The following is a 14081-nucleotide window of genomic DNA, read 5'->3' as shown; positions in this document are numbered from 1 at the left end:
TGGAGGCCAAGGGAGGAGGCTGGTCAGTGTGTGGAGGCCAAGATGCAGCACATTTGCCGGCGGGGCTTCCGGCGATGGTGAGGGGGTCGGACTGGATAGGTGATTCTGGGGGTACAGAAGTGTTTCGCTTAGACCTCCCGTGGAAGATGGGGGGGCTGCTCCAAAGGCGCATCCCCTTGATTTCCCGATGTTCCGGGCGCACAGGGTGGAATCCCCAGCCATCCCGCGGATCCCGTGCGTCACACCCGAGACGGTGGTGATCAGACCCGAGGAGCCAGAGCAGGTAGGAAGCGTCCTCTCTGTGACTTCCTCTTTGCAGTGAGCAGGTGCCCGGGGACCGTTATGCTCTGGGATGCCCTGCAGTAGGACAGGACCTAACGGATGGAAGCGTGTAGCATTTACCAAGCCCTGCGGAGCAGGATTCCACGTGTTCTTTGTGGCCCCTGCGCTGCTTGCGGTCTTATTATTCCAGCTGTTAATGGTCCGCGTCTCAGAGGGCGTGGGAAACGCTCTGACGCTAGTCCAGCCAAGACTGAGGCTGAGACCTGACGCCAGACATTCTGGCTCCAAAGCCCACGTTGTCACCACCACATGCCGTCTGCACCCATGGGGGCCTCGGTGCCAGAGAAGGAGCTGAGGGCGAGCCTGGAACTCTGAACTCCTTTTCTTTCCCATCCAACAAAAAGAGGACAGTTTCTGACTCACCTTCATCTAGGGATCACTGGGAGCTTAAAATACACACACAGACAAGACAGGGGTGTCAGAGAGCTCTTCCCAGCGTGGGCTGTGACTCATTATAGTGGCCTATTTTGTGGCTTCGCTGGGTGCCACCTGAATTTGCCCCCCACATGGGCAGGATAGTTTAAAACAACTGAATTTCTCTAGGTTTAGTTTTATGCCACTTGGCACTTTTATTTTCTTCAGGCAAAGGGATTTCGTAGGACAGAAAAGAAAGCCATGCGGTGTTTGGAGGTTGCAGATGACAGCCCGGGGGCCTGATAACTGAGCCCGGCTTGTCGGTTTTCCAGCTGAAGCTGGTCTCCTCCTCGCCACTGAAGGGGTGCTTGTCTGAAAGCAGCGGCCGTAGCCCTGGGCCCAAAGGTGGCACAGGGAGAAGGCGGCTGTGACGCCGTCCCCAGGGCACATCAGAGTGGTGTGATGCAGGTGTCACACCCCGGGCGGCATTTGGGGGATCTGGTCAGTTATGGCCCTGGGATCGCTGTGACACATGCCCCCACCTCGATGCTGCTGGAGCTGGTGATGAAATGAACTGAGTCGTCCTGGATCCTGCTGCTCCCTGACCCACTGGCTCTCTGACCCTTTGCTTAAGTCACGCCCTTGAGGCAGGAGGTGTTTCCTGGATCCCGCTGTGCACCCTGCTGGGGGCCTCATGTGGGAGAATGTGGGAGCAGATGGTCCAGCTGGGGAGGGGGCTTGGACCCGTGAACACAGTTAACCCAGGGTGCAGGGAGGGTGAATCTGGAAGGGCTCAGCCTCGTGGTGGAAGCTCTTCCAGATCAGAGTCAACGGGAAAGGTTCACAGAGGAGGTGAGATGTGAAATACAAGTCAGGTCAGCCGGTGAAGGAGAGGGACCTGGGCGCCTAGACCGGTGTGGGAGCAGGGGTGAGAGCAGAGTTGAGCATTGACCCGGAGGGGACCAGGGCCGGATCCAGAACTGCTGGCTTCGTGAGTCCTCGTGATGGATGAGGCCTGGGGCAAGGCAGCCCCGTGACCCCCAAGTTACAGCATCACAAGTGGGGGGTCGGTCCCACTGGAGATGAGGAAACAGGGAGCCCCCAGGACGAGAGTCAGTTCTGTTCCTCTTGTGCACCTCGGTGCCCCAGGACCAGTGCCAGACAGCTCGTAGGGGAGGGGGTGGGGGTCCAGCACCAACTCTAGTGTGAAACCAGGCTGCATGGAGCCCAGGTTCCACGTTGAGGGGATGCTGGAGTGCGTGGGCCTGTCGGGGCTGCACTGGGGATGCAGGAGACTGAAGCTGGACAGGAGTGAGGACTTGCTTCATTGTCCGAAGCTCTGTCCTGAGGTCTCCCATTAGGGTCCAGGCATGCCTTGGCCTGGTGGGCTGGTGATGAGTGCGGGAGTACCGCCTCTGAGCCGTTGCTTTCTGGTATTGAGCTTCCCAGCCTCCCTCCCCTGCTCCATGTCTGCTGGCTGAGACCAGCGGCTGTGGCCTGGGGACAGTGGGACAGCCGGCCTTTCTCCCCTCTGCAGGCATCTAAGGAGTATGACGAAGACTCACTCATCCCCAGCAGCCCAGCCACAGAGACCTCGGACAACATCAGCCCGGTGGCCAGCCCCGTACACACAGGGTGAGCGGCCGGGGACCGGGACGGGCTGGTGGCTCTGGCCCTGCTTGCCCGGGAGATGCCGACACAGACCCGCTGTGCCCTAGGTTCTTGGTGAGCTTCATGGTGGACGCCCGCGGGGGCTCCATGCGGGGCAGCCGGCACAACGGCCTGAGGGTGGTGGTCCCGCCGCGGACGTGCGCGGCGCCCACCCGCATCACCTGCCGCCTCGTGAAGCCTCAGAAGCTGCCCACGCCGCCCCCGCTGGCCGAGGAGGAGGGCCTGGCCAGCAGGGTCATCGCGCTGGGGCCCACGGGGGTCCAGTTCTTGAGGTGAGAGGCCACTCCCCGTGTCCCTGAGCTGTCCCTGCCCCACCGTGCCCACCCAGCCCTTGCCCAGCCCAGGGCAGACGGGAGGCCAGCCTGGAGCCCCCATCCTCTCTCTCTGTGTCCTCTGTGTTCCTTCCACCACCTTTTCTAGATACATGAAGGAGTGCATTGTTCAGATGGGGCTTAACACACTCAGATCTTGTGTGACACTGGAAGGGAGATGGGGACAGTAACTTTGGGGACCCCCAGGGTTTAATTATTTACGCTCTGAAACAGTCTTATCAGATAGCCCTGCAATACTGCCCCCGAGGTCAAGATTGCTGGTCAGGGACCGGCTCCTCACATTTCCTGCAGTGCCTGGGCTTCTCCTTTGAGCTCTGCATCCTTCAGGCAGCTCGGGCTGTGTGCTGGGACAGGCCCTGCCCTCCTGTCTCTGTCCATGGCCCGTCCCCCCACCCCCACCACCGAGCTTTCAACCACTGATTATAAGGCAGCTGCAAACCGCTTTCACGCCGGTTTCCCCTTTAAATGTGGTCCTCAAAGTCGTCCTCCCGAGGAAATGTCATTGTTGCTGATTGGCAGAGGATGGAGCTGAGGCTCAGAGGGGTCCCCTGGCTTAGGACATCAGGCGGGTTCTGGGGATGAGGTCCAAGGACAGGTTTTTCTGCTGAGTCTCAGCCTCGTGGCTGTGGGAGGAGAAGTGGGGTTGGGGAGAGCGAGGCGGGCCTCGGGGCATCTCAGGAGCCTGAGCCAGGTCTGTTCAGCTGGCAGGACCAGCCTACAAGTGGGGACCGTCTCCCTCCAGGCGGGAACTGGCTCCCCTGCCTGCCTGCCCTTCCCTCCGGAGCCCCTGGCCACCGCCCGCACGGCTCGCACACCTGCCTCCACGCACCTCCCCACTGTCCTCTCGGTCCCCTCAGCCCTGTGATCGTGGAGATCCCCCACTTCGCTTCCCCCGGCCGCGGGGACCGTGAGCTCGTGGTGCTGCGGAGTGAAAACGGCTCCGTCTGGAAGGAACACAAGAGCCGCTACGGAGAAAGCTACCTGGATCAGCTCCTCAATGGGATGGATGAAGGTGCCCGAGCCCCTGCGATCCCGGAGGGTGGGGGGTGAGGGTGCATTTCTGGGTGGGCCGTTGGGGCCTCCTGGAGCATGGGACGCCCTGAGAGGCTGGAGATGGTCCAGCTCTGGCTCCCCAGACCCCTGCAGCCTGGTCTCCATCTGCTGGACCCTCTGGGCCAGGACCTTGCTCCCTCCAGATGGCTCAGCCTCCTGTGAGAGGTGGGGGCCGGTGGGAGCGGGGATGAGAGGCTGCGACTCCGCGGTGCTGACGGCGGCACCGTGCACGTGTGGTCACAGAGCTGGAGAGTCTGGAGGAGCTGGAGAAGCGGAGGGTCTGCCGCATCATCACCACCGACTTCCCCCTGTACTTCGTGGTCATGTCACGGCTCTGCCAGGACTACGACACCATCGGCCCCGAGGGGGGCTCCCTGAAGAGCCAGCTGGTCCCTCTGGTGCAGGCCACCTTCCCCGAAAACGCCGTCACCAAGAGGGTGAAGCTGGCCCTGCAGGTGACGCAGCCCCTCCTCGCCTGCCAGGGCCCCGTCACCGGGCCCGGGGTCAAGGGTGGAAGGTGTGAAGGCCCTGGGAGACGGCCCTTCTCCCCAGGACACCCCACACACTGGTCCAGGGCCTGGAAAGTCCAGTTAGGACCCTGGCCTTAAAGCTCAGAAGAAAGCTGGGTGGGTGGGATCAGGCAGATGCTCTGTTAAGTTGCAGAAAGCCCCGGATACCGTGTTCCATTACAGGCCGTTATGCTCAGCGTGAGGGGAAGTCACGTGGCTTCCTGGAGAGCTACCTGATGCCGAGCATGGGACCCGGGAATGAGAGGGAACTGGGGGAAACGGGGCTCAGAGAGGACGGTAGTGGGACCCCCGCCCCCGGGAGGCTTTGCACCTGCACGGACAGCCTCTCTCTTCCTCCGTCCATGAGCCCCTCTGCTGCTCCGGGGCTGAGGGTCCCCCTTTGGCACCCTGCAGGCCCAGCCTGTACCGGATGAGCTGGTCACCAAACTCCTGGGCAACCAGGCCACGTTCAGCCCCATCGTCACCGTGGAGCCGCGGCGCCGGAAGTTCCACCGGCCCATAGGGCTTCGGATCCCGCTCCCCCCCTCCTGGACGGACAACCCGAGGGACAGTGGGGAGGGAGACACCACCAGCCTACGGCTGCTCTGCAGCGTCATTGGTGAGAGGCGCCCCCCGCCCTGATCTGCCCTCTGGTGGACACATTGGGGACGGGAGAAGGTGGGGTGAGCGAGTGATGTGCTCTTCCAGGGGATGAGGGGTGGTGCCTCTGAGCAGAGCCTCCCTGTCGCTGGAAGGGCCCTCTGAGCCCAGAGAAGGGGGTACCGGAGCGGGAGGAGGGCACGGGGAGTGGGTGCACTGGGGCCACAGCTGGGGATGCCCGCGCAGCCCTTACCATCCTGCTGCGCCCCGTGTCTACCTTGCGGCGACTGTCCCCCAGCCCGGTTCTGCTCCTGGTGCAGGAGGAACGGACCAGGCCCAGTGGGAAGACATAACAGGAACCACCAAACTCGTGTATGCCAACGAGTGCGCCACCTTCACCACCAACGTCTCTGCCAGGTGAGATGCCACCCAGCCCAGCCCCACGGTCCCGGCCCGCACGAGGGGGCAGGGCTGTCCCCGCAGGCAGCCACGCCCACACTACCACCTGCCCGCCCCAGGCTTGCACCCGAGGGTCCTCCTCTCCACCTGGAAGCCCCAGCCGACCACCGGGGGTGTCAGAGTGGCCACTGCCCAGCGCCCAGGGGTCCTGTCGCATGGAGGGGACGCGGCCCATTGGGCATTCAGGACCAGGCTCACAGCTGTCCTCTCTCCAGATTCTGGCTGTCAGACTGTCCCCGGACAGCCGAGGCCGTGAACTTCGCCTCCCTCCTGTACAAGGAGCTCACCGCGGTGCCCTACACGGCCAGGTTTGTCATCTTCGCCAAGATGACCGACCCCCGGGAGGGGCGTCTGCGCTGCTACTGCATGACGGACGACAAGGTGGACAAGACGCTGGAGCAGCACGAGAACTTCGTGGAGGTGGCCCGGAGCAGGGACATCGAGGTGCGGGGCCGCAGCCCCCACCCTAGCATGGGGCCGGGCGCTGGGACCCGGGGCCTCTGCAGGGGGGCTCCCGGGCTGCGTGGCTGTGACTCCCCTCTGGAGAAGCGTCTTTGAAGAGTCCCCAGAGCTGAGGGACACCACTGGGGTCCCCTAGGCAGGCAGCAGGCTGTCAGCCGAGTGGTTTGTGGTGCTAAGAACTGGCGTTTGTTTAAGTTCTCAGGTACCAGGGGCTATTAAAAGTGCTCGGCCAGCATCGTCCCACCCAATTCTCATAACCGGGTGTACTTTTCTTACTCAGATTTGAGGAAAGCAAGGCTGGGAGAGGTCAGGTAACCTGCCCAGGGTCGCAGAACTAAATACACAATTGTCCCAGGAGTCAGACCCCGGAGTCCATCTTGTCACCTGCTACACCAGGGTTTTGGCCATGCCCAGATGAGGACGCAGGGGAGAGGGCCAGACAGGTTCAGGGAAGAGTAAAGAACGGGAATTAGCCTTGAACCTGTTACTGGTCCCAGGGGCCTCACTCCCGTTATGGTGTGTGATGAGCCAAGACCTTTCCGAAGGCCTGGCCTCAGAGCCTGTTCTGTGCCTCTGGCAGGTGCTGAGGGCCCAGAAGAAGGAGCACAAGGCTGGGACCTGCCTCTCCTGCGGTTTGGGGCCCTAAGCAAAGCATTTTGTCTCTCTGGGCCTCAATTTCCTCATCTGTCAAATGGGTTCATGATAACTTCTCAGTGGAAAACATTGCATCCACAGCAGGAATCACTGTCTTATAAGGGAGAGTCAGATACAACATGGTCCTTCAGATAAACTAAACAGTTTTGGACAACTGTTAAAAGGGATCAAGGTGTCTTGTTTTGTTTTATTTTGTTTTGTTTTTTGGAAGCCACAGGATGCTATCACAGCGGAGTTCTAGAGGATTCTGATAACCTTTCAAAAGCACACAGTGGGGTTTCTTAGAGCACAGCCCCAGGGCTCTCAATGGGGAGAGCCCGGAGCTGAGAGGTGGGCCAGGCGGATCCTGACCGGCTGCCTTGGCTGCTCCTTGCCTGCAGGTTTTGGAAGGAATGCCCCTCTTTGCTGAGCTGTCTGGGAACCTGGTGCCCGTCAAAAAAGCCGCCCAACAGCGGAGCTTCCTCTTCCAGTCGTTTCGGGAGAACCGTTTGGTCATCCCTGTCAAGGTGCGGGCCTCCCCTGGCCCACCTCCACACGGGAACTGGAAGCTGGGGAGGTAGGAGGTGCCGGCGGCCCCTGACTCCTCCTTGCGGGTGACACGTGTAGGTAAGGGACAGCAGTCGAGAACCAGGAGGGTCCTTGTCATTCCTGCGCAAGGCGATGAAATATGAGGACACCCAGCACATCCTCTGTCACCTGAACATCACCATGCCACCCTGCACCAAGGTGAGTGCCCGCCGGGACCCTCGGCCGAAACCGTGGCTCCCTCCTGTCGGAGAGCAGAGAAGGGCCCTCCGCTCTCTGCTGACATGGGCTGGGCTCGGCCCTTCCCGCAAAGCTCAGGAACCGACGTCAGGGTTCACACCATGGCCCTGCGCTCCCCACGACGGTCCTTCCGGGAGCTTGGAAGGAGCCTGGAGGGCACCCAGCATCCCTCGCTGAGGCCTGAGGGTGAGAACCGGGCGGCCAGTGGCTCAAGGTGTCCCAGCCACATCCTGGCTTTTTTTGAGCCTCTTGCATGTACTTGCTTGGCTCCCCCGGGGGCCAGACCCTCAGAGAAGGGAAGCCTGGCGTCTCTGCCCTGCACACACCCGGGGCCCTGAGCTCAGCAGAGCCGTGGTGAGCACGCACGTCCGTTCCCCGGGGCCTGGGAGCCTCGGAGCCTCTGCCGCACCAGGCCTGGGAGGCATCGCGTCTCCCCTGTTTTAATCATGAGCCTTTCACGCCAGACCAGAAGAGAGAAAAGCAAGGTCACGTCCGTGCACTTGAAGCTTGATTTCTCTTTCCTGTCCGAGGACGAGGGAGAACTGACTTCTCTTTCACAAGAGGATCGTTGTCCACAGCCTCCAGCGAGCAAGCACCTGGGCGCTCTGTCACAGGGCCGGCGGGTGAAGCCCGGGGCCTCAGAAGCGGGTCTTTTGAGCAGAAGGGAATCCAGAAAGAAAAGCTGGTTCTTTTCAGTTCAAACCCCAGCTCCACCACTTCCAAGCTGGGTGACCTGGGCGGGTCATTCCACCCTCTGTGCCTCAGTTTCCGCATCCGTGAGATGGGAGTAATGTTAGTACCACCTCCTGGGATGCTGGGACCGTCAAGCAGGGCCTGGCTGGTGATCAGTTGTTGTTGTTCTTATTATTATTATAGTGCGTGAACCCCCTCAACACCCTCACGCCCCCTCTTCCTACTCTCCCACCCTGTGTGTGGAGGCTCCCAGAGAGTGGAGGTGCTCACCGTCCACGAGACAGGTGTCCCCCGACCTGCACCCACAGCCCCTTTCCTGGTCTCCCGGCTGCAGGGGAGCGGAGCTGACGAGCGGAGGAGGACCCTGACGCCGCTGGGCCTGAAGTACAGCATTTTCAGCGAGTCCACACTGGGTACAAACCTCTTTGTGAGCTACGCACTCACTCCCTTTCTGGAGGGGTGGGGGGCGGTGAGTGAGATGGGGCCCCCTCGCCCCGCCAAGAGCCCCGCATTCACATGATCCGCTCAGTCTGGGATGAACACTGCACGTGGAGCCCTCGGCCCGGGTCCCCCCAGACCCTCACTGGCTTCAGGTTGATCGGGGGGACACAGAGCCTGACCTGAACACCCTCTGAGGTCACCCAAGCACGCCGGTCGGGTAGATGTCCCGCCAAGGCGGCGAAGTGACATGCAGTGCCTCCCCCAGGTGTCCTCAGCGGCATGGACCGAGCAGACATGAAGATGGCGATCATATCGGAACACCTGGGCCTCAGCTGGGCGGGTGAGTCACAGAATTGGGGCAGAAAAGCACCTTTCCTGTCTCCAACTGCTTCGACACCGCCTCCCCTCTAAAGAACGGCTGATGAGAGCCTGTCGAAACCTCTTCCCACCGTCCACTGTGCATCTGATTTGGGACTGTCGTGGGTAGGGCTGTGGCCCCAACAACCCCCGTGGGCACCGATGGGGGGCTCTGCCCCTCCTCCACTTCTGCTGGTTTTCCTTCTTGGAAAGAATCAACTTCTGACATCACAAGAGACCTTAGACTGGACCCCGTCCACCCCATTTTACAGATGGGAAACTGAGACCAGCTACCTAGAATGGGTTTAGTTATGTAGCGAGGTAGTAAAGGCCCTGAAGCCGTAGCAAAGCCACAGGCAGCGCGCACCCCGCCCCATCTGTGGCCCCCTGCGCTGGGTTGAGGGAAAGGCAGGGACAAAGAACGCGTCTCACCCGCATTCGTTCTCCAGTCTCTGGCCGTGGCCGAGGCCTCCCCGCAGCCCCGTCGAGCCGTCGCTGAGCCCCCTTTCCTGTGCGCCCACCCCGGCACCTGCAGAGGGGGCTGTACACACACCCGGACCCTCAGCAGTAGCTGTGAAAGGCAGCGCCACAGGCTCACAGCAGAGTTCAGACACCCTTCATTCTTTAAGCCAGAAAAGCACGTCTGCTGTTGCTCCTTGTGTGTGAGCGGGAAGGGGGGACGGGGGGAGTGTGTGAGTGTGATGCGAGGTGTGCATGGTGAGTGTGTGCTGCGTGGGGTGTGGTGCACGCAAGGTCTGCTTCTCCCCCACACTCTCCCCTCTGGGCTTCCTCATCCTTGAGTTGAGACTCCGATCCCGTCTAAAGATCTGTGAGAAACAACGATTAAAATAACAGGAGGGAAAGGCTGCCATTCTGTGTTACTCCCGTGCACTGAGATGGGAACTTGTATTTTCATCTTAAATGTGAGTAACGCCTTTCCCTGAAGAAACATAAATGCAGAGACACATTTCCATTAGGATGGAGATTTCCAGCTTCTTGCTGGAAAGGAAGTCCTGGCTCGGCCACTCTCTGGCTGTGGCACCAGCTGGTTCTGTGACCTCGGATAAGTGGCTCCTTCTCATCACCTCGTGTTTGAAGTGATGAAAGAAGGGAAGGGCGTTCATTCATTCATTCATCAATACCCGTTTCCTTCTGTACGCACTCGTACTCCCGGCCCATTTTATGGGGAGACATTTCGCTAGGTATTTCTTGGGAAGAAGGAATAAAAGGGAGGCTGTTCTTTAACCTCCGACCCCCCCGCCGGGCGCCCCGCTCTGCACACCAGCCGGGGGCTGGGGCTGGGCTTGGGTCCACCTCACACCTGCTCTCGGTCCTTTGCGTGCAGAGTTGGCCCGGGAGCTGCAGTTCAGCGTGGAAGACATTAACAGGATCCGCGTGGAGAACCCCAACTCCTTGCTGGAGCAGAGCGCAGCCTTGCTGAACCTCTGGGTCGTCCGTGAAGGCCAGAACGCAAAGAGTCAGTACCCGTCAGCTGGGGAACCTTCTCTTTCCAGAGCCTGTGCCAGGACCTACTCTCACCAACCAGTTCCCCCTCCACATTCCACGTGTGGCCTTGGCCTTTGGACTCAGTCTCTCCTGCACTGTCTCTGTGTCTGTCACACACGTGCCTCTCAGGGCCCCTGGGTCTCCTGGGCAAGCCTTCCAGGAGAGAGTGTCAGAGATTCTTGGCTGCGATCTCTTCCCAGCCTCAGAATGAGATGACAGTGAGAATTCAACAGCGTGCCTCCCTGTTGAATTTCTCAGACAAATGAGGACTGTCCCCACGGACAGAGCTGGTGAGGAGTCCCCTCTGATAAAGTTCTTGTTCTTCCAGGATCTTCTCCAGCCTGGAAGGAAGATTTGTCTCTCTTTCAGCTCCTTCTCAGCCCGTTCCCATCCCCACAAACACTAACAGAAAACTGAGGGTTTATATTTGCATCTCCAGTCAACCGGCCAGGACCAAGGACTTCCAAAGGACAGAATCCAGTCACTGTCACTGTCATTTTTTATAGTATTTTTCTTAATTTACAAAAAAAAAACAAAAAACAAAAAACAAAAAACCCGACCAGTCTTTCTGTGCTTTGCAATTGACCACTGTCAGGATTTGGAAAAGATCTCTTCAAGGGTAACAAAATATACACATATCTGGCTTTATTGCATTTCGCAAAGATTGCATTTTTTTACAGATCAAACTGAGCAAGTCCATTGAGGCCGATTTCCAACCACATCTGCTCACTTTGTGTCTGTCACATTTTGGTAGTTCTTTCAACATTTCAGACTTTCTCATTGTGACTGTATTTGTTACGGTGATCTGTGATCAGCTCTCCTTATGTTACTGCTAAGGCTCACTGAAGGCTCAGATGGTAACATTTTTTAGCAATGTCTTAAAATTAAGATATGTGCATTGCTTTTCTAGACAGAATGCTGTTGCACACCGAACAGACTATAGTGCAGACGTAACTCCTATATGCACGAGGAAACCAAAAGAATTTTATATGCCTTGCTTTATTGCTAGATTTGCTTCATTGTGATGTTTGCTTTATTGCAATATTTATTGTGCGGTCTGGAACCAAACCCGCAGTACCTCTGAGGTCTGCCTGTATTCTCCAAAGAGGTAGTTTGTTTTGGTTCTGACAAAAGGGGGCCAGCCAGCACATGCTGAAGAAATACATCGTCCCCATTCCATTCAGAGCCAGGCAGCGCCCTGCATGCCCCGCAGTAGTTAAAGGTCCCCCCTCCACAAGCATGCCCCCCTCCTTCTCCCCACAGTGGAGAACCTGTACGCTGCCCTGCGGAGCATCGACCGCAGTGAGCTCGTGAACATGCTGGAGAATTCGAGCCGACAGAGCCGCAACCTGAAACCAGAGCGGAGGCACGCGGAGCGGGACTACTCATCCTCTCCCTCCCAGATGAATGGTGAGTGTCTCTGGAAGGAGGGCTGAGCTGGCCACCTCTTTCCCTGGAGCCTCTTCTCCCTGCGGCGCTGAGGTCTGTCTGGACAGCTCCCTCCAGGCGGGAGGGGATGCTCTGTTCAGAAAGGCGCCTGGTGGGTAGAGGGCTGATGCGGGACAGGAGATGCTGGGGCTGGGGGACCCCTGCCCCCTCGCGTGGCAGACGCCCTCCATCTCTGTGCCAGCGCAGGACATTTGTAAAATAGTCAGTGGGGGAGAAGCCAAGGGCTCAGAGGTGCCAGCCCGGGGTCTGGTGTGGACCAGCAGGTTTGTCCTAAGGTTCCCTCGCCATCCCTTCTCTGAGGCTAAGCGGGTTCTTTTCTTCAAGCTGGTCTCTCCTTTCCTCTCTCTCCCTTTCTCCTCACCCCATCTCCTTCCCCTCACTTATCTTGAAGTGGTTCAGCCTGGCCAGAGAGCTCCCAGTGTGTGTGACCAGGCCCTTGGGGGCCCTGACCTTTGCCCCTAAACCTCCCTTTTTGGCCTTTGAGGACACTTTTCCTTGCAGAGGTGAGAGCCAGCTGTGTGAGCAGCAGGGCCAGGGCCCCCACTTCCCCTCCCTCTGTCTCTAACCAGGAGGCACAGAAACCCGCAGAGGCCAGGGTTCTAGACCCTTCTTTCCTCCTGACTCCACCTGAGGCTGAGCCATCACCTCTTTAAAATCAGCAAGTTGGGGGTGGGGAGGGTATAACTCGGTGGTAGAGTGCATGCTTAACACGCATGAGGTCCTGGGTTCAAGTCCCTCCATCCAAAAAAACAAACAAACAAACAAACAAACCCCAGCAAGTTGAATTGGAGACCTAAGCTTTCTTACAGACCCTGAAAAACAATCTGATTCTGTGAACCGGCATCCCTGGTGCCTGATGTGACCACCCCCCCCCCCGCACCCCCAATGGCTACATCACCTGCTGTCCTCTCCCGGCTCCCAATTCCCCTGCTGTCCTGGCCGCGCGCCCTGCGGGGCCCCTGTGGCCGGAACACGTGCAGCGAGTGGCAAGTGGAGGTTGGGCGGGGCCTCCCGCCGGGTCAGCCCGCAGATGCCACGCCCCTCACCCGGTTCTCTCTCCCGCATCCCGTGGCTCCTGAAACACGCCGTCCAGCGCCCCTGGGTGCAGGGCTCGTCAGTTGATCGCGTCCTGGGGTCTTTCTCTTCTGCCTCTGACCTCGCCTGGACCGCTAGTCCGCTCACTGCCTCCCGCCGCCTGTCTGCACTGTCTCACCTGCGCCGCCGGGTGTTCGGGGCCCGTACGCCCCGGCAGATGCATGTCCCCAAGGGCTCCCGGGCCTTCCCCTGGCGTGTCCGCGCTGCCTGCCGGGGCATGTGTGTGCGTGCTCGCGGCTGTCCCCCGCAGACGAGGCTCACTCCGCAGACCCAGCAGAGGGAGCTCCCAGCCCGCCCCCTCCCCGCCCCTGCTGGGAGTGGTGCTGGCTGGACCAGGCAGGGACTGCTCAGTGACCGACTCCCTTTAACGGGAACAGAGGGAGGGCAGGTGAGGAGTGCTGCAAACCACGAGATATCGTGACAAAACACTTCTCCCTGTTTTAGGTGATAACCGATCACTTGGTTGGGGTCAAGTCAAATCAGCAAGTTTGGGAGGGGGGTTATGCCCCAATTCCGTGGACATCAGGCTAGTAGATTACATGAATTTAACAAGGCTTACAACAATTAAAAACCTGTTGAGAAGATAGATCCCATGTCAGGAATTCTTATCAAAATAAAAATTTTCAAAAGGCAGTTACGGACCCAGGTATCTGTGAAAATCTCCGCTGGCCACAGGATCAGTTGGGCCAAGAGACTCTAATCTAATGCCTGAGCAGGATTCTCACCCCTGTAGGCCGGGGTCTCTGTGCTCCGTGACTGTGGAAAGACTGTCCAGTTGGTCAGCTCACTGGGCAAATGTTTTTCAAACACCTACCATATGTCGGGGGCTGTTCTAGGAAGGGGAGATAAATCAGTTCTCAAACAGACAAAAAAGAGAAAAGCCCCCAGATTCTTCCTTCCTGGAGTGTACCATCTATTTGGAGAGTCAAACAAAAATAGAGGATGTCGGTGAATTACATAGGATGCTAGCAGGTGTGTGGTGGGAAAAAAAAGAGATTCAAGCAAAGGGCTCAGAGCGCTGGGGTTGGGGATTAAATAGTGGGTTGGGAGTGGGTGGCATTTGAACAAAGGCTGGAGGGAGATGGTGTGGTGGGCGTGTAAACTGGGGAAGGAGCATCCAGACAAGCATTCCAGGCAATGACCCTGAGCAGGCCAGCGGGGTGCGTCCACAGAACAGTGAGGGGCCAGAGGGGAGGAGGGGAGGGCAGCCCTTCCAGGCCATCTTAAGGACGCTGGTTTTACTGGGAGGGAGGTGGAGAGCCGCAGTGGGTTGGCAGCAGAAAGAGTAACGAGATCTAACAAGTTTACAAGAGATTCCTCCCCTGCTTGGATTGCAGAC

The 14081-nt window shown here is 58.9% G+C and overlaps 1 protein-coding gene across 9 annotated transcripts in view; it reads left to right on the top strand.

Annotated features, from left to right (window-relative positions):
* The window catches only part of ANK1 (ankyrin 1), a 123989-nt gene that overhangs the window by 84736 nt on the left and 25172 nt on the right, over positions 1-14081 (top strand). For all 9 annotated transcript variants that reach the window (XM_074353534.1, XM_074353538.1, XM_074353536.1 and 6 more), the window contains 14 exons: positions 205-283; positions 2234-2331; positions 2415-2639; positions 3557-3711; positions 3996-4207; positions 4676-4880; positions 5182-5278; positions 5536-5764; positions 6817-6942; positions 7043-7162; positions 8229-8307; positions 8601-8675; positions 10038-10169; positions 11462-11608. In XM_074353534.1, the coding sequence (XP_074209635.1) occupies positions 205-283; positions 2234-2331; positions 2415-2639; positions 3557-3711; positions 3996-4207; positions 4676-4880; positions 5182-5278; positions 5536-5764; positions 6817-6942; positions 7043-7162; positions 8229-8307; positions 8601-8675; positions 10038-10169; positions 11462-11608 (1979 nt within the window). The remainder of the gene's footprint in view (positions 1-204; positions 284-2233; positions 2332-2414; positions 2640-3556; positions 3712-3995; positions 4208-4675; positions 4881-5181; positions 5279-5535; positions 5765-6816; positions 6943-7042; positions 7163-8228; positions 8308-8600; positions 8676-10037; positions 10170-11461; positions 11609-14081) is intronic.

This window comes from Camelus bactrianus, chromosome 26 (assembly GCF_048773025.1).
Source record: "Camelus bactrianus isolate YW-2024 breed Bactrian camel chromosome 26, ASM4877302v1, whole genome shotgun sequence".
NCBI lineage: Eukaryota > Metazoa > Chordata > Mammalia > Artiodactyla > Camelidae > Camelus > Camelus bactrianus.
The sequence above is the reverse complement of the archived record's forward strand: the minus strand, read 5'-3'. Positions and strand labels throughout refer to the sequence as shown.